Genomic DNA, 18,857 nt, shown 5'->3' on the forward strand with positions numbered 1-18,857 from the left:
AACATCAGTTGTTTAATATCTGCCACAAAGAAAAACAAATAAATACATTGTCCAACACGGACATCAAAGATGTGTCAGTTTATAGCTGAAACAGCTGTGCTGTGTTGTTCTGCAGCCACCTTCTATACAGAGTTAATGTCAAAACTGATCCTACGGTAACTCATGAGGTTCCATTTCTGTCAGCTGTTTTTGCTGCATACCAGACAATCCAGTGGCATGAGATCAATGTGAAGGTTATTGTACAGTACATGAATGTGATGTGACCTCTAAACTTATGAAGTGCTCCCTGCATCAGCACACATTTGACAGGCAGCCATCTTATGGGTTTTAGGTGCCACAGCCTGGAGTCACTGCCCTGCACGCAAGGGTGAGTGGCAGTAGAAACAGTTTGTTTTATATTTACAAAGGGACCAAAATAATATTACATGCAAACCGTTTATAATGGAAATTAATAGGGATCTGTCCTGTTTTGTCCCATCTCACCATGCATTTCTTTATCCCAGTAAATCTTCAGCTATAGTCAGTATGCACTTTTGACAACTTTCAAGGATTCAGATTTATTTCATTTTTTAATTTTTTTTATTTCCTGCATAACCCTGGATATGGTTAACTTGCTGCCCCCTTATAAAGGTTTCCCATAGTGAAAGCATAGGAAAGTGTAATAAAGCATAGTGAAAGCCTGGTAAATAATATCAGCAAGGTATTGTAAAGCATGTTAATTAACATGGCAAACCAAGGTAAACTGTGGTAAATGCATAGTATAACAATGTGAAAAGCACTGTAAAACTGCAGAAATACTGTGGTAAACTTTTAGAAGGGATTCTACTGTACATGCAGACACGTTTGCATTTGATGTGCTTCTTTGTATTTCTAATCATACAACAACATTGAACAAATGCTTTGTATTTTTTTTTTTTTTTTTTAGGTAAGGAGCGGCTTTCTGAAATACTTGGGATCACTGCAGACCAAGCCAGCCAGTTTGTGGAAAGCTTTCTACAGAAATACAAGCAAGTCCGGGCTTTTACTCAGAAAACCATCCAGCAGTGCCAAAAACAAGGTATCATTGTGACAAGGTAGCGTTACACAGGTACTAAAAGTGAAGAGAAATCCCCTTGCAATCGCACTCAGGGATATGTAGAACTTGACCCCTGTAGACTGGCAGATCTAAATCTCAGTTCCAGAAGGGGCTGTAGTTGAGAGGAGCATAGTGGTTGTAGTAGTATGACTGGCCAATGCTGCAGATTCTGCTCTAGAAAATAGAAATGCAGTGTAAAAATATCACAGCAGTAACATTTTAACTCTTCTAACGTTCAGGTTGTTATGAATACATCTACAGTCATTGTGTTAGGATTGACCATGCATGATGCAAATTAACCGCAATAGCAACAAATTACCATTAGTTCCTGAAGTTCTTATTTTTAGACTTGGCAGCAGATTTAAAACACATTGTTTTTGACCTATACTGTCTATATTAACCGCTCTTAACATTTTATTATGGGATTTCATTCTGATGCAAATTGTTATGCACTTCGTTACCACAAACCCTAGCCCATGATTTGCAGCTTGTAATCAACCTGTTTCTGAAGAAGTGAATGGCAGTACAAAGTGCAGGAATTGGGATAGGGAAATTCTGTAGCCATGATGCATTTAGAGCTAGCTCAACACACAGCCATTAGCTGTGATGAAAGACTGTTTGTAGCTCAAACCGATGTCTATCCAGAGCTGGGGAGAGACCACCAGAGCACAGTGAACACCACCCTGATATGTCATGTGAGAAGCTGTGTTTACCCAGATGTAACATGCCTTTTCATATACATAACACGTGTTGTTAGTTGTACAGACGACCTTGATCCAACACGCATTGTTTTAAAAGTGGGAATTTACTGGTTCCAAATGGTATGCAAAAGCATCACGGGTGGCTTTCATTCCAGGGTACCTATGTAATGTGCTTTCGGGAGTTACCCATGTGGCTGAAGGTCAGTTGATCACTTTATGTTAAATGACCCTGCTATTTAAAGGGGATTTGGTCCTTAAGCTGTCTCCTATTGTGCATGGCTGGAATGCACTACCCTTGGAGATTTCCAGTTTCCCCACAATTTAAAAATGCACTGCATCGACATTTTATGAAACGTTGTATTTGTTTATTATACATCGCACACCGGATGGGTTTGGGATTATCGAATGTGGTGTTCTGCTTTCCGGAGCCCTGAGTCAGAAGACAATGATATAACATGTTACAGGTTGGATCTTGCAAATGGTTCAAATCTGTTTTTTGCAGTTTTTTTAATATTTCTGTGCTGGAGCACAAATGGTTTTTTTTTGTCTCTGTTTAAATTCCTCGCGATATTCTCTGAAACTGGTCAAGTAATACCTGTTCCAGTAATTTATGACGAGATCTTGTCATAAATATATTGATGAAAATAAAGGTTGTAACAGTGTTTAATTGACAAAACTGTAAGTGTGGTCTCTTTTTGGTCGGGTGGCATTTTAATGTTGTTTAAAAAACAGGTGTCTGGGACAGCAGCGCCATTCTTCAAAAAAAGTCATTGATAATTGTAAACACTTGTTTAAAACATAATGATACCATGTTATATTCTTGAATTTTGTATTTGCATGCTGTATGTGATTTCACCCAAAGGACAGTACAGCTCTCTCTCACACACACAAACACACACACATCATGCTGTCGTAATTTTGTGGTAATAATAAGAATACATAAGCGTGCTGTCCTTAAAGATAATATGCGATTACCTCAGTCTTCAATGAACTCCTTACTTTATTTTAATTTTTTTTTACAGGAGAAAGTTTTAAATTCATGTCACAAGACTGAGAAGCTAACAACTTAAGAGTGCATTCGTTGGTGGTTCGGTTCTAGCAAATTGAAGAGGTGTTTTTCTCTTTTAAAAAAAATTGTTAATTAAACACTGGAGTACATGCTTTGAAAATCTGGTCCTACACCTTTTAGAGCAGCCTAGTTAGAAAATAGAAAATAACGTCTTAAATAAGATATTATACCCCAGTGGGGATTATCCTGCTAAGATTTGAATCAGTACATTTAACATTCCCTCTAATATTAGTTACATGCAATTGTATATAGATTTATACGATCCTCTGAGGCAAATACAATGTGAATTACATACACTGGCTAAACAATTAGAGAATGTGAAATTAGGAAAATCCCTGTCATGTGATGTGTCATGCGATCCTGTGGTCCTATATAAACTGTGTGAGAGCTGTGTGCAGCTATTCAGCAACAATCATGAGAAAGCAGAAGGATCTTTGACTTCATGATAAAAAAAGACTTGTCCCACAACGCAGAAGCTGCATTAACCATCGTGTCCATTAAAACAGTCTCCCTGGTTCTTGAATGGCAACCCTTGCAGAAAATCTCAAATTGTTTACAACTCTGGTTGGAAGCAAGTCTAGATGTATTGAACCCGCAGATGTGTGCAACATATTGTTACGAACAACAGATGTGAACAGTGGCACCAATCCCAGAAACCCACAACACTGGAGAAGACACAGCTGTTTCCAGATGGGCGCTAGTACACATTCCTGGCTTCTGTTGCCCTGTAAAAGGCCCTATCTCTTTTAATATGTAGTAGGCATCAACATAAATGCACACTGACCTTGGTAGCTGTGTGGGACAGTATAATAAGTTTTGTGAACAGAAGAATAACGAGGTGTCTCAGAAATGACAGATAGCAATTGATTTTCTCTCCCTCTCTCTTTCCATCCCTCCCTCTGTTGTTCAGGTTATGTTGTTTCTATCATGGGACGCAGACGACCGTTGCCTCATATCGGAGCACAAGACTATACCATTCGCACCCAGGCAGAGAGGCAGGCAGTCAACTTTGTGGTGCAAGGTACAGTAAACAACAAAAGAAATGAAACCATTTCTAACTGTCTGTTCATAATCCAGCTGCCCTACACGTTCGGATCTGACTTGTGATCCCTTTGGCTTTGCAGTCAATCACTTTTTCCCCCTCTCTCTCTCTCTTTATATGTACCATATTATTCATATGTATTATAAGGGTCTCTGTCTGTACTGAGCTGTGGGATTATCCACATTTATAAGATATTGAATTAAAAAAAAGACCAATTATTAGGTCCGTAATCTCACTCATCCCTTTATCATGTCTGTTTTTTTGGACTCCTTGTTTCTTGAACCTAAGCAGCTCACAAGTACATTTCCATGGTATGGATTTGAATCATGGTAACTGGATGCATAGAAAGCAAGTACCTGTTATTTTTGTTTGTTAACAGTACATGGTGAAAAATCTCCATGCTAATTAGATTTTAGGACACTAGATCTAATCCATTCCAGATTCTTTTTTCTGCCAACATTGATTCATAGGAGGCACAGAGCTGTACAACCTGACAATCGCTGGAGTTGAGAATATATATATATATATAGATGGGCTTCAGTGAGTTACAAGAAAATAATTCCATGTAGGGTTTCTGTGACGTCATAAATTACGAGATCGAAGGTTGAGTAATTTATAAACTGTCACAGAAACCCGAGATGGAATTGTTTTCCTGTAACTCACTGAAGAGGCCCATCTATTATTTTTTATAATACATGGAGACCCTTGTGATGCTAATATTAAAGAAGACGAGGTTCAGCACTACAGTTCGTTTTTTTAAACATAGTGTTTCAGTGCTGTACAGACATTCTATGTTGTTATCTGTTTCTGCAGTTTCTCTGAGATACGAATGTACCAGCTTTACATCTTTTTTTTTTTTTTAACGTATTCTCATTTTGTTGTTCATTAATGAACATTTCTGTACTGTGGGTGTTCTCGAGTGATTGAAAACGAGACATTTCGTGTTTGACTTGAAAGTGATGGTCTTGAGGAGTCGAATGGGTCAAAGTTCAAGTATATTTTCCTCTAGAGGAATTATCACTTTTTGATGTCACTACTGTGGTATTATGCCATTTTCTTCAATTTTTTATATATATGTATATATATTTATTATCCCTCTGTTGTTCAGGTTATATATATATATATATATATATATATATATATATATATATATATATATATATATATATATATACAGACGTGCTCAAATTTGTTGGTACCCCTCCACAAAAAACGAAGAATGCACAATTTTCTCTGAAATAACTTGAAACTGACAAAAGTAATTGGCATCCACCATTGTTTATTCCATATTTAATAGAAATCAGACTTTGCTTTTGATTTTTTATTCAACATAATATTGTAAATAATAAAACAAATGAAAATGGCATGGACAAAAATGATGGGACCGCTAACCTAATATTTTGTTGCACAACCTTTAGAGGCAATCACTGCAATCAAATGTTTTCTGTAGCTCTCAATGAGACTTCTGCACCTGTTAACAGGTAGTTTGGCCCACTCTTCCTGAGCAAACTGCTCCAGCTGTCTCAGGTTTGATGGGTGCCTTCTCCAGACTGCAAGTTTCAGCTCTTTCCATAGATGTTCGATAGGATTCTGATCAGGACTCATAGAAGGCCACTTCAGAATAGTCCAATGTTTTGTTCTTATCCATTCTTGGGTGCTTTTAGCTGTGTGTTTTGGGTCATTATCCTGTTGGAGGACTCATGACCTGCGACTGAGACAGAGCTTTCTGACACTGGGCAGTACGTTTCGCTCCAGAATGCCTTGATAGTCTTGAGATTTCATTGTGTCCTGCACAGATTCAAGGCAGCCTGTGCCACGCGCAGCAAAGCAGCCCCAAAACATAACCGAGCCTCCTCCATGTTTCACTGTAGGTATGGTGTTCTTTTCTTTGAAAGCTTCATTTTTTCGTCTGTGAACATAGAGCTGATGTGACTTGCCAAAAAGCTCCAGTTTTGACTCATCTGTCCAAAGGACATTCTCCCAGAAGGATTGTGGCTTGTCAATGTGCATTTTAGCAAATTCCAGTCTGGCTTTTTTATGTTTTTCTTTCAAAAGTGGAGTCCTCCTGGGTCTTCTTCCATGGAGCCCACTTTCGCTCAAAAAGCGACGGATGGTGCGATCAGAAACTGACGTACCTTCACCTTGGAGTTCAGCTTGTATCTCTTTGGCAGTTATCCTTGGTTCTTTTTCTACCATTCGCACTATCCTTCTGTTCAATCTGGGGTCGATTTTCCTCTTGCGGCCGCGCCTAGGGAGGTTGGCTACAGTTCCATGTACCTTAAACTTCTTAATAATATTTGCAACTGTTGTCACAGGAACATCAAGCTGCTTGGAGATGGTCTTGTAGCCTTTATCTTTACCATGCTTGTCTATTATTTTCTTTCTGATCTCCTCAGACAACTCTCTCCTTTGCTTTCTCTGGTCCATGTTCAGTGTGGTGCACACAATGATACCAAACAGCACAGTGACTACTTTTCTCCATTTAAATAGGCTGAATGACTGATTACAAGATTGGAGACATGTGTGATACTAATTAAAGAAACAAATTAGTTTGCAATATCACTATAATCCAATTATTTATTATCTTTTCTAAGGGGTACCAACAAATGTGTCCAGGCCATTTTAGAATATCTTTGTAGAATAAGCAATAATTAATCTCTTTTCACAGCTTCTTTGCTTTATTCTATGACATACCAAAGGCATGCAAGAATACATGATAGAATAGCTTTTAATTTCATCACTTTTCTATATATATATATATATATATATATATATATATATATATATATATATATATATATATATATATATATATATACAGTGCCTTGCGAAAGTATTCGGCCCCCTTGAACTTTGCGACCTTTTGCCACATTTCACTTTCAGCTCATACAAGGAGAAGACTGATCAGAGATGCAGCCATGAGGCCCATGATCACTCTGGATGAACTGCAGAGATCTACAGCTGAGGTGGGAGACTCTGTCCATAGGACAACAATCAGTCGTATACTGCACAAATCTGGCCTTTATGGAAGAGTGGCAAGAAGAAAGCCATTTCTTAAAGATATCCATAAAAAGTGTCGTTTACAGTTTGCCACAAGCCACCTGGGAGACACACCAAACATGTGGAAGAAGGTGCTCTGGTCAGATGAAACCAAAATCAAACTTTTTGGCAACAATGCAAAACGTTATGTTTGGCGTAAAAGCAACACAGCTCATCACCCTGAACACACCATCCCCACTGTCAAACATGGTGGTGGCAGCATCATGGTTTGGGCCTGCTTTTCTTCAGCAGGGACAGGGAAGATGGTTAAAATTGATGGGAAGATGGATGGAGCCAAATACAGGACAATTCTGGAAGAAAACCTGATGGAGTCTGCAAAAGACCTGAGACTGGGACGGAGATTTGTCTTCCAACAAGACAATGATCCAAAACATAAAGCAAAATCTACAATGGAATGGTTCACAAATAAACATATCCAGGTGTTAGAATGGCCAAGTCAAAGTCCAGACCTGAATCCAATCGAGAATCTGTGGAAAGAACTGAAAACTGCTGTTCACAAATGCTCTCCATCCAACCTCACTGAGCTCGAGCTGTTTTGCAAGGAGGAATGGGCAAAAATTTCAGTCTCTCGATGTGCAAAACTGATAGAGACATACCCCAAGCGACTTACAGCTGTAATCGCAGCAAAAGGTGGTGCTACAAAGTATTAACTTAAGGGGGCTGAATAATTTTGCACGCCCAATTTTTCAGTTTTTTATTTGTTAAAAAAGTTTGAAATATCCAATAAATTTCGTTCCACTTCATGATTGTGTCCCACTTGTTGATTCTTCACAAAAAATTACAGTTTCATATCTTTATGTTTGAAGCCTGAAATGTGGCAAAAGGTCGCAAAGTTCAAGGGGGCCGAATACTTTCGCAAAGCACTATATATATATATATATAAAATACCATGCATAAAATGAAAAATGACATGCAAAAACTAATTTCATACTTTGACAAAAGTATTTGGGCACCCTTGCATTAATATTCTGCTTCCTTTACAGCTTGCAGTCTTTTTTTTGTATTTTGAATAACTTCCTGACCTCTTTCTGGAGATATTTTTGCCCACTCTTTAATACATACAGCTTTTGAGTTCTGCAATCAACTTTTGTTTCCTTTTTGCAACAGCAGCCTTCAAATCGATCCACAACCTCTCGATGGGATTCAAGTCTGGCCAGTCCATAATTGTAATTTTCCTTTTTTTTTCAGAAATTCCTTTGTAGACTTTGCAGAGTGCTTAGGGTCATTATACCGCTAGAATACAAACTTCCGTCCAATCTAGCACTGTGTAACAAATGAGAGTGCAAAAATGTCTTCATGTTTTGCAGCATTCATTGATCCTTCTACAATACAAAGGTTGCCAGTGCCTGAGGAAGAAAAACAAGCCCATACCATCACACAACCTCCACCATGTTTAACACTGGGCATGATGAACTTTTCTTTAAATTCTTCTCTCTTCTCCATACATTGTTGCTTTCTTGGTGAAAAAAGTTGGATTCGTCTGACCATAACATTTGGTTGAAGAAATCATCAGGCTTCTTTTTCTTTTGTGTTGTTTTTATCAAAGGTTTTCATCTTAGTTTTCACCCATGCATATTCTTGTTAAGTTATCGTTGATTTTTTTTGCTCGTGAATTTCTTGACCATCTTCTCTCAATTCTTGTGTCAAATCTTTTGCAGTAATCCGAGGATTTTGCCACGCTGCTCAAACAAATCTTCTTCCAGATTTTGCAGACATCTTTCTTGGGCTTCCACACCTGGAGCTAGTTACAGTAGTTCCTGTTCTCCTGCCTTTGTCAATAATAGCCCATACAGTGTTTTTTCTGCAGAGTCTTTCTGCTATTTTCCTGGTAGTTTCTCCTTTTTTGTTTGGTTGTATCACTGCCATTTCGAAAACGTTGCCGTACTGTTTAGTTTTAACCATTTTTGTTGCTTTTTTGGATCACGCATTTCGAATTTATTTTTCAGCACTTCATGATTATGTATTCTATAATCAGGTGTTGGTTTTCAATCATGATAATTGTCAATAATTAGCAACGAATGGGTTTCATACGAAATATGCCCAAATACTTTTGTGAAAGTATGAAATTAGTTTTTGCATGTTGTTTTTCATTTTATGCATGTTATGTAATAATTTGCTGTTTTATTATAAAGTTGAATCTCTACTTTAATGTATATCTTTCAGTATTTTTTCTCATTTTTTTAACTGCCCAAATACTTTTGTCTGTGACTCTGTGCGTGTGTGTGTGTGTATATACAGTGAGTGTGTGTGTGTGTATATATATATATATATATATATATATATATATATATATATATATATATATATATATATATATATTATTATTATTATTATTATTATTATTATTATTATTATTATTATTATTATTATTATTATTATTATTATTATTGTTTGTTTATTTAGCAGACGCCTTTATCCAAGGCGACTTACAGAGACTAGGGTGTGTGAATTATGTATCAGCTGCAGAGTCACTTACAACTACGTCTCACCCGAAAGACAGAGCACAAGGAGGTTAAGTGACTTGCTCAGGGTCACACAGTGAGTCAGTGGCTGAGGTGGGATTTGAACCGGGGACTTCCTGGTTACAAGCCCTTTTCTTTAACCACTGGACCACACAGCCTCCTTTATTAAAATTAAGGGAAGTATATTTTTCTGTTCCTATGAGGCTAGGTTTGACAGCAGTGTTCTGTAGACCAAGGTTGTGGATTAATAATAATACAAAAGTAATGTGTGCTGTGAAAAGGGCTAAGAGCCCAACTGTAACAATCTCATGCTGTTTTGTTTATTGTATTTATTTTAAGTGAAAACAGCAAGGGAACAAGGTAGAATCTGTTCATTTTTTTTACACTTATTCCCCTTGGCTCTTGTTGGCCACCAATAAAAATATCTTTGGGGAAAGTATTCTGAAATCGAACTGCACCAGGGGTACACAACTCCGGTCCTCATCAGGTTTAATGAGCTATCAATTCAATAATTAATATTAATACTTGGAGATATAGATGTTGTAACACGGACACTCTCAGTCACATTTGTTTGCCCCTATAAAAACGTAGACCTGACACAAACTTGAGGTCTTTAGAGCTTTTTACGCACACTTTTAAAATACAAAAACAAAATAAACACCTAGCTCTACTCAAGCACTAACTAAACTTACAGGAACACACTAACTATAAACAGGACAGCTAAGCTGTTTACCCGTTAACAAACAAACACACTGTAGCACGGTAACACACAGTCCCTTTCATTTGACAGCTCGGCTGCAGGGTCCATCTGCCTGCTTCCTTCTACTCAGCAGTCCAGAACAGACTGGCTGTCCCCCTTTTAAACTCTGCACATGGCTTTAATTTACTATAACTGCCAGGTGCAGGTGATAATTTAACAATTAACAATAAAATTAAACAATTAACACACGCATTTGCACGTGTGTTTGGCAGGGAGGATTTTAACCCCCTCCCTGCCTTGCTACAATATATATATATTTCGATTACAAATTTTGATTGGTTAATTTATGGGCATTAGTTGATTAATCGGTAGATTAACCCGTGCACATTTTTAATAAAGGTAATGATATTATAGCGGCTGTCCTGCATAGTAATACTAAAAAATCTAATGAATCTAAAAAAAAAAAATTAAATAAATAAACCAATGGGAATTTGGTCTTTTTTAAAAGCATTTTTTATTATTTTTATTTTAGTAAATGTAACACATTTTCACAGATTATTGGTTGTTTACATAGCTACGTACTTGGCTTCCTTGTACGTAGCTACGTAAATATATAGAAACCCAACAGTTACAAAAAATATTGAATTAAATAAAGAATCCATATTACACACATCTTTGTCGACATCACAATAGGACCTTGTGAATTACTGAAACATCATAGGCTTTATCCAAGATCATGATCATTATTCTCACTAGAAATAGATCACTTAGAAAGTTACTAACAAAACAATTTGTGCCATTTGTTAAACTAATTTAACATTACTAAGATCCAAATAGATATTTTTTTTTTTCCGACATACTCAGAAAAATGTAATGAAATGATTGAAAATCAGTTTAAAAAATGTAAAAGCAGAATGAGACTGGGCAAGAAACCGCTTGTCTTAGTACATGCTGAGAATAAGAATTCTTTGATAAGAGGCTGCTTCATTTCTACTTCATGTAAAGCAATCCTGCTGTGTGTTAGGGGTGAAAAATGAGTTGAATCAGCTGGCTTGACTCCCCTTTATATATTTCACTGAGTATATCTGAATCCATCGTTTATCAGGAGAGAATGTAGTAGGCAATTGGTTTCCCAGCTAGAGTAGGTTTCTGCAGCACTGCATTAAAGGCTGCTTATCGATTACTGTGAGTCTTTGAGAGTCTCCTGTTAACTCATGAGTTCAGCCACTTCTTTGTTTCTTTTGATTTAAAAAAAATGAACATTAGCAACATTATCGCTGGTCACCTCTCTGTGTGTTATATACAGGTTGTGCATTGCACCCGTGGTGCGCAGTGTACTTGGGTAGTTGTATTCTATAGAGAATACGATTCTACTCCAGGCAGCCCAGTCGTGTGCATTATACAAGGGGTGCGTTATATTCCATATGTTAGCAGACTCAATACGACAGGCAATGTTTTGGAGACAATCAGGAATAGATGCATATGGCACACCGGATCCCCATGATGCAAAGACAGGGTAACAGGGTCTCTCAAAAAATAATCTGGGGAAGTTACGGGATAGACCCGGTTGTTGAGTGAAGATGGTATCCAGAGATTCACGCACTGCTCAGCCAAGGTGTGTTAGTCTTGAGTCTTCTTCTGTACCATGATAAACACTGATCTCTGCCAGTTAAGTTATTTGTAGAATAACTGGATGTCTATGGTACCAGTTTCGTAAAAGGCCGGTAAATGTTTCTCTTTCATTTTCAGGATCAGCAGCCGATCTTTGTAAAATTGCAATGATCAAGATCTTTATTTTAGTTGCCTCCTCCTCCACTCTCACAGCAAGGTAAGTCTTGGAAAGTGACCTGGGGCATTCCTTTTAATGTATTTATTTATTATTTTATCCTGTGCAGCTCCCTTTGAGAAATTAAAAATCAATTTACACTACAAGGGAATCTCAGTGGGAGTTACAAACATGTAAACATCTAACAAAAAAGAAATGTGATTTAATATGGGCAGCAGTGTGGAGTAGTGGTTAGGGCTCTGGACTCTTGACCGGAGGGTCGTGGATTCAATCCCAGTTAGGGGACACTGCTGCTGTACCCTTGAGCAAGGTACTTTACCTAGATTGCTCCAGTAAAAACCCAACTGTATAAATGGGTAATTGTATGTAAAAATAATGTGATATCTTGTAACAATTGTAAGTCGCCCTGGATAAGGGCGTCTGCTAAGAAATAAATAATAATAATAATAATAATTTCTAATAAAATTATGCATTCATTTTTTTAGTCCTATAGATTCTGCTGTAGAGATTATGCTTGCTGTGCGTGCATTTTCCCATAAAATCTTTTTACAAACCTCTGTGATCATTCAGTGTTCATTTTAAACTTTCAAACATAAGTGTTTAATATGAATATTGAGTGATTGCAGAGCTTTGCAAGACAATTCGATGAATAATAGAGAAGATGTTGACATGGGCATCTCGTCAGAACTTTTGTGTGGTCATTCAGTGTTAAGTCTTACCTTGGACCCTCTCTCCTCTACTGCATCAATCCAGTGCAAGCCATAGAAATAAAACTATACCGGAGACTCAGTGTTACACTGTCAGCGTTGGGGAAGCTCCTTTTGAAAAGGAACCTGTTACAGTTACAAGTTACTTGAACAAAATTATAATTCATTACAATAACTTATTACTTTGAAAAAAATGTAGCTAGTTACAAATAGTTACATTTTTTTAGGCACAGTTTACATTTTACAGAGATTTTTTTTTTTTTTTTCGGTTTGGTCAGGTTGCAGCTCAAAATGTTCTTTAAAGATCCAGCTGTCAAATCCACTCGTTCCCTCTTAGAATCCACTCGTCTGTCCCCTTGTTCCCTCCTCTTAGAATCTCTTAATTGGTCTGCAATCTGAGTGTATGTAGTAAATACTAACAAATGGTAACTGTGTTCCTACAGTACAGTGCAGTAATTAATGGGCACTTTAAATAATCTGTGTCCAGTAACTCAGTTAGCTTTGTTTTAAAAAATAAACAACATTTCTTGATAAGATGATCAATCCGCAGCTTAAAATCCAAATGAACTTCTAGACAAAGACCAAGATATTTATATTCATATGAGGCCGAACATGGTGAAAGTCTCTCCATTAAAATAATCAACATTTGAGGTAGAGGACTGTTTCGGCAAGACCTTTGACTAATGTAAACCATGGCCTAATTGGACTCTTGAATTGAGCAAGGCACAGAATACATGATTAGTGTGTTCAGAATCGGAGGATTAGCGAGCTTAAAGAGTTAGCAGCGGGGTTCCGAAAAATATAGCGTTATACGTCCCCACGTGTTGCTACAACTGTTTAAATAATTATTATTATTATTTATTTCTTAGCAGACGCCCTTATCCAGAGCGACTTACAATTGTTACAAGATATCACATTATTTTTACATACAATTACCCATTTATACAGTTGGGTTTTTACGGGAGCAATCTAGGTAAAGTACCTTGTTCAAGGGTACAGCAGCAGTGTCCCCCACCGGAGGTTGAACCAACAACCCTCCGGTCAAGAGTCCAGAGCCCTAACCACTACTCCACACTGCTGCACTATAAATAATGTACCTGTCATTTTACTTTTCATTGTTAACATCCTGACAACTTTTTACACTTATAACTTTAAAGTCTGTTTCAAAATGTCCGCTCTAGTGCACTGGGGTTTGAGCTCTGTCCTCTAAATCACTGCAGGAAGAGCGATAAAAAAAACATAACAAGTGCTCTGGCTTTTCAGTTCCGTACCACATCATGGATCATTTTTGCTGTGTTACCTGTTTGACAATGTGGGCAATAATCCTTACACTATCAGTGCACTAGAGCAGACATTTTGAAAAGAGCTTTAGAACAGACTTTAAAGTTAAAAGTGTAAAAAGTTTTCAGGATATTAACAATGAAAAGAAAAATTACAGGCACATTATGTAAACAGTCATAGGGACGTGTAACTATATTTTTCGGAACCCCGATACTTACACTTTAAATAATCTGCAGGAAGAATTATGTGTTTATTTATCAAGAACAAAGTGAAGTTTGACATCACTTGAACTTTTAATTGCACTGAGTATTACCCATTTCCATCTTTGCAGCAGTTTCTGTACTGTAGTAAGCTTGCCCCAAGGGAAAGTGTATTAAAAAACCTTCAAAGTGGGTTTGTGTCTGTACAATCGCACGCCATCAAGTGTGTTATTATGTTTATGAAATGGACTATAACATTTTAAATAATAGTGTGATGTGGCTACTGAGACCAGGAGCTGTGCTGTGGTACTGAGACCATTTTGGCCAACCAGAGGAGTTTTCCACACACTCCGTTTTTAGTATTGCAGATACAGCTCAGTGCACATGTGATTTTTTTTTTTAGTAAATAGTACCTTTCATGTGAAAATACCCCTGGGCACATCACAGCAGTGAAATACAAAACTGCCAAATGCCTGCCTTCAAAAATCTCTTTATATTATTTATCTTTTTAATTATTTACTGATTCAGCCCCAGCAAATATTCTCATTTCGAAAGGGTTCAAGTGGTTCCTGTGTGTGTGCTTTTTTTATTTCGTGTGTTTGCTTTTTTATCTTGCTTTGAAATAAATGTGTGTTGAATTTGATGCTGTCATATGTCCATGTAGCAGGAGTCACACTGTGAAATGCAGCAAACTAAAGAGGGTTAAATCGTAGTTCAGAGTCTACACCAAGCTAGTGTGAAACACAGCAAACTAAAGAGGGTTAAATCGTAGTTCAGAGTCTACACCAAGCTAGTGTGAAACACAGCAAACTAAAGAGGGTTAAATTGTAGTTCAGAGTCTACACCAAGCTAGTTCCTGCCCTCAAAGAAACTAACAGCAAAGATTAAAAAAATAGTGCCGCTTTCAAAATTGTTACTTTGACTGTATTTTACTTTTATTAAGCCCTATGTCACCCATTACACTATATATCATTTCTACTTATCTTTCAATGACTGACAAACAGAACTTCCAGTCAGAAAATAGGTGGGTTTTTTTTTTGGTTTTTTTTTTTTAAAGTGCCTTGTTAAAATGATGTTCTTCCAAGTTCAGTGAACTTTTTATTTTTAACAAACAGCAGATGGATAAGCTAAAATGGTTATGCTGGTAATAACGCACGATGCTGCCTTTAACTTTTGTATCAAAACTGCTCCCCTTGTGTAATGGGATTGAGGAACATTTTCCCCAATATTTAGCATAAATTTTGGGAGTGTCGGATTGTTGGTATTTGGCAGAGTTGCTCTGTCTGTACGTCTTTACATTCTCTCCATCTGTATGTTGCTGTGAACAGACTGGCTGTAGGGGTGACGTCAGGCCAGAAAGGAACACAGACAGAGTCAGTACTGGCAGGTGAAACTGAGACGCAGCGGCGCTCAGTGCGTTTAATTCAATTAAACAAATAAAAGATTTAAACAAAAACAGCACACAGCACTTGAGGCCAAAATAAATAGACAAACAAAACAGACAGTGGACGAACACTAAACAAACAAGTACCGTGCTGGTCATCCAGCACGAGGTAGCAATTGCTTATTATTTCTTACTTTTAATTTCTCCTCCTCTCCACACCCATTACCCACTCATCGAGTGAGTACAACGTGCATCTATATACACTGTTCAATTCAATTACCAATTAATTATTCACTTGAATCCCAGCACGTGAACTAATTTGTGCAATCCCATGCTCACATACTTTATCTGCACGTGAAGTGATTATGCAATCCCAGTGCCTAAATACAACTATATATTTTAAATCACTCGTGCTACACAGACCAATTTATATCCTGTGCACCAATACTATACACCAACATTAACACACCACACGCAACACATAACACATAACACACACATGGGCGGGGCACACTGCCACAGTCGCACATACATTTTTATATGTATCTTGTGAACATGAAAGTTTTTGTTGTTGGCTTTTCTTTAGTAGACTAAAGCAACAGTAGTAATACATCAAATCCAGTTCCTCCCTAAGAAGACATGACCAGTAATGGGGAACAAGTACGGAGCAATCCTCGGTTCACCGTGCACCGGTGACTCCTGTGGCCGATAGGGTGCTTGCAGGTCTGCTGTAGAAGCCACTCAGATCTGTGTCCTCCGGCACTATGGGTCTGGCGGCTTAGCAGTAGACCTGCAGCGAGATAAGACGGCTTGGCAGGACACGTTTTGGAGGACACGTGGGTCTGCTGCCATTTCCCAAGTCAGCGTGGGAGTTGCAGCGGTGAACTGGGAAAAAATAATAATTGGGCATTCCAAACTGGGGAGAAAACCGACAACTAAATTGGCGACGACTAATAAAAAATAAAAAAATAAAAAAACGGAGTTCAGTCCCGAAATAATAAACATGAATAAACACGCAACAAACTCAAACACTATCACAAGTTCAAAGTGAGTGCTCTGTGTGCAAGTGGTGAAATACAGTTATCGTGCACAGTGGTGAAGTGAAGTCTGGGTTTGGTGCTGGCTTCTTGCGACAGGTCCCGGATAATTTAGCTGTCTAACAGTAACAAACACAATAATCACTAGACAGACAAAGCAACACGAAACACTCACAGTTACTTTATTATCCTTCAGTGGTCCTTCCGTAACCATAACAAAGGAACAGATCGCTTCGCCACATCCCCTGATATACCCTCAGTCACGCCCCCTTCGGTAGCAAGTGCAATCATTTTTCCACCAATCTGCGATTGCCACATCGCTGACCACATAAAGGCGATGACTTCTGGTATTGTGACTCCACCCCCTTTCTGGATGGCGACTTCCAACTTTCCCTGGAATGAATTGCCAACCCATCCAGTCCTGTTATACAGCGCCCTCACAGGTCGGTCGGGAGATTTATCACTTGGATTCACTCACTCTCTGTCACAGGGAAATGGGGTTTTTATTTTATCATACGCACAAATAAAAATGGGTATTTTCCAGATGATTATTATTATTAATTATACTCAATATCTATGTCGGTCTGTGATCATGATACAAAGAACCAAGTAACCTATTTTTAACTTTAATTGGGGCAATGCATTGTCAGTATAACTCCAGTACTAGTGGATGTTAATTATAACAACAATGAAAATATAATGAAAGGATAGGCTATTTTAACTTGCAGAACAAAACATGGTGAAAGAAACTCTTGTTTTACTGTTCGTTTTTTTCATGCTGTTGTCTTGGGGTAATTAAGTTTTAGTGAACCAGTCCAGAACTTGCAGCATGGTAAAGAATTATTTACTGACACACTGTGTTTGACAGTGCATTAAATTCCATTTAACCTGCATCTCAATAACAGAAACCAAGTGCCATTTAATAATTAGGGTTTTCTGCTCAAACATTCTGTCTCTTAATTTGCCCGCAATCTTTTCACCCATGGCTCAGAGGCAATTCTAGATATCTTTTTGTTTTATTTTATTATATTTTGGAAAGTTATTGGTATTGAAAAATAAGAAACTAATTCTAACGGCGCAATAGTTATAGGTAAGAGCGGCTGGCAGAGCCTTGTTTGAACTCGATTTTGAAGGGTATGTTTACTCAGCTGTTTCAAAATGGATCAGGACGGCATTTCATATGCTCCGTGTCCATGTGACGGATCATTTTTTTGTCAATGTTTCATGAAAATATGTGCGGTAGTTTTTAAGTTATAGAATCGCTAAAAATTTTGCTTGATAAATTAGTCATTTGTTTGATAAAATAACTCAAAAATGGCTGTGTGTTTGAACACCCTATCTGGCAGGCGGATAGTAGTCCTTGACTAGGAGTGCCTTTTTTTGGAACAGAAAAAATTGATGAAGTGTTTAGTGAGTTATTTAAATTTTTTCTGTGTGATTTACCCCAGCGTTTTGTTTACGTGTTGAAATCCCTAGTTAACGGAGTTGCAAGTATCTGGGAGATCCTGTTGTTCATGATTACTAGGCTATTATCTTGTTTATATTAAGTGATGAAATGGTTGAATCGATTGTATGGTAATGTGCCGTTCTCCTCCTAATGATGCCATTTAAATCAATATACATTTTTAAACAAGGTATAAATATAAATACATTTATTATTATATTCATGTTGTTATTAATAATCAATCAGATAGCTAGCCTAATATAAATGTAACTAAAGTATTCATGTTTTTAAAAATAGTTAAATGTAATAGCCTAATAATAATAATAGCTTGTTTATGTATGAGAAGTCTATATTATTTGTCTCCTTTCAATGATCTCATTACTACGTAACCCCTAACTAAAGGGACACGGTGTAAATTAAAAAGTGAGGCTACTATCTCCTGCACGCAACTTGCTATCTCATGAGTACATTACTATGCCACATATACATCCAATTTATTTTCCAGCACATCAAACACATGTTTTTGTGTCCGTCGTAAACAAAACCAAAATCCCCCCAAAAAGAAATAAAAAGACTGAAGTGGTTATGACAGGAAAAGTACACAATAAATAACTTGTCTCACTCCAGATGTGTTAATATTCCAACTATTCTAATTAGCTTTGCCAATTCACATATCATTCTATGACAAGGAGTCACCAGAATTATTCTGGGTTTAAAAGGCATGTCATATGCACACAGGTTTAAAGAGTTGAATCTATTCAGTCTTGAACAAAGAAGTCTACGCGGCGATCTGATTCAAGCATTCAAAATTCTAAAAGGTATTGACAATGTCGACCCAGGGGACTTTTTTGACCTGAAAAAAAAAACAAGGACCAGGGGTCACAAATGGAGATTAGATAAAGGGGCATT

The 18,857-nt window shown here is 37.4% G+C and overlaps 1 protein-coding gene across 1 annotated transcript in view; it reads left to right on the forward strand.

The window, feature by feature from the left end:
• Positions 1-18,857, forward strand: part of LOC117409040 (DNA polymerase nu-like) — a 98,554-nt gene that overhangs the window by 67,901 nt on the left and 11,796 nt on the right. Inside the window, exons 14-16 of the mRNA XM_059004511.1 lie at positions 926-1,057; positions 3,756-3,866; positions 11,859-11,937. Coding sequence (XP_058860494.1) covers positions 926-1,057; positions 3,756-3,866; positions 11,859-11,937 — 322 coding nt within the window. The remainder of the gene's footprint in view (positions 1-925; positions 1,058-3,755; positions 3,867-11,858; positions 11,938-18,857) is intronic.

The sequence above is a fragment of the Acipenser ruthenus genome, chromosome 2 (assembly GCF_902713425.1).
Source record: "Acipenser ruthenus chromosome 2, fAciRut3.2 maternal haplotype, whole genome shotgun sequence".
Taxonomy (NCBI): domain Eukaryota; kingdom Metazoa; phylum Chordata; class Actinopteri; order Acipenseriformes; family Acipenseridae; genus Acipenser; species Acipenser ruthenus.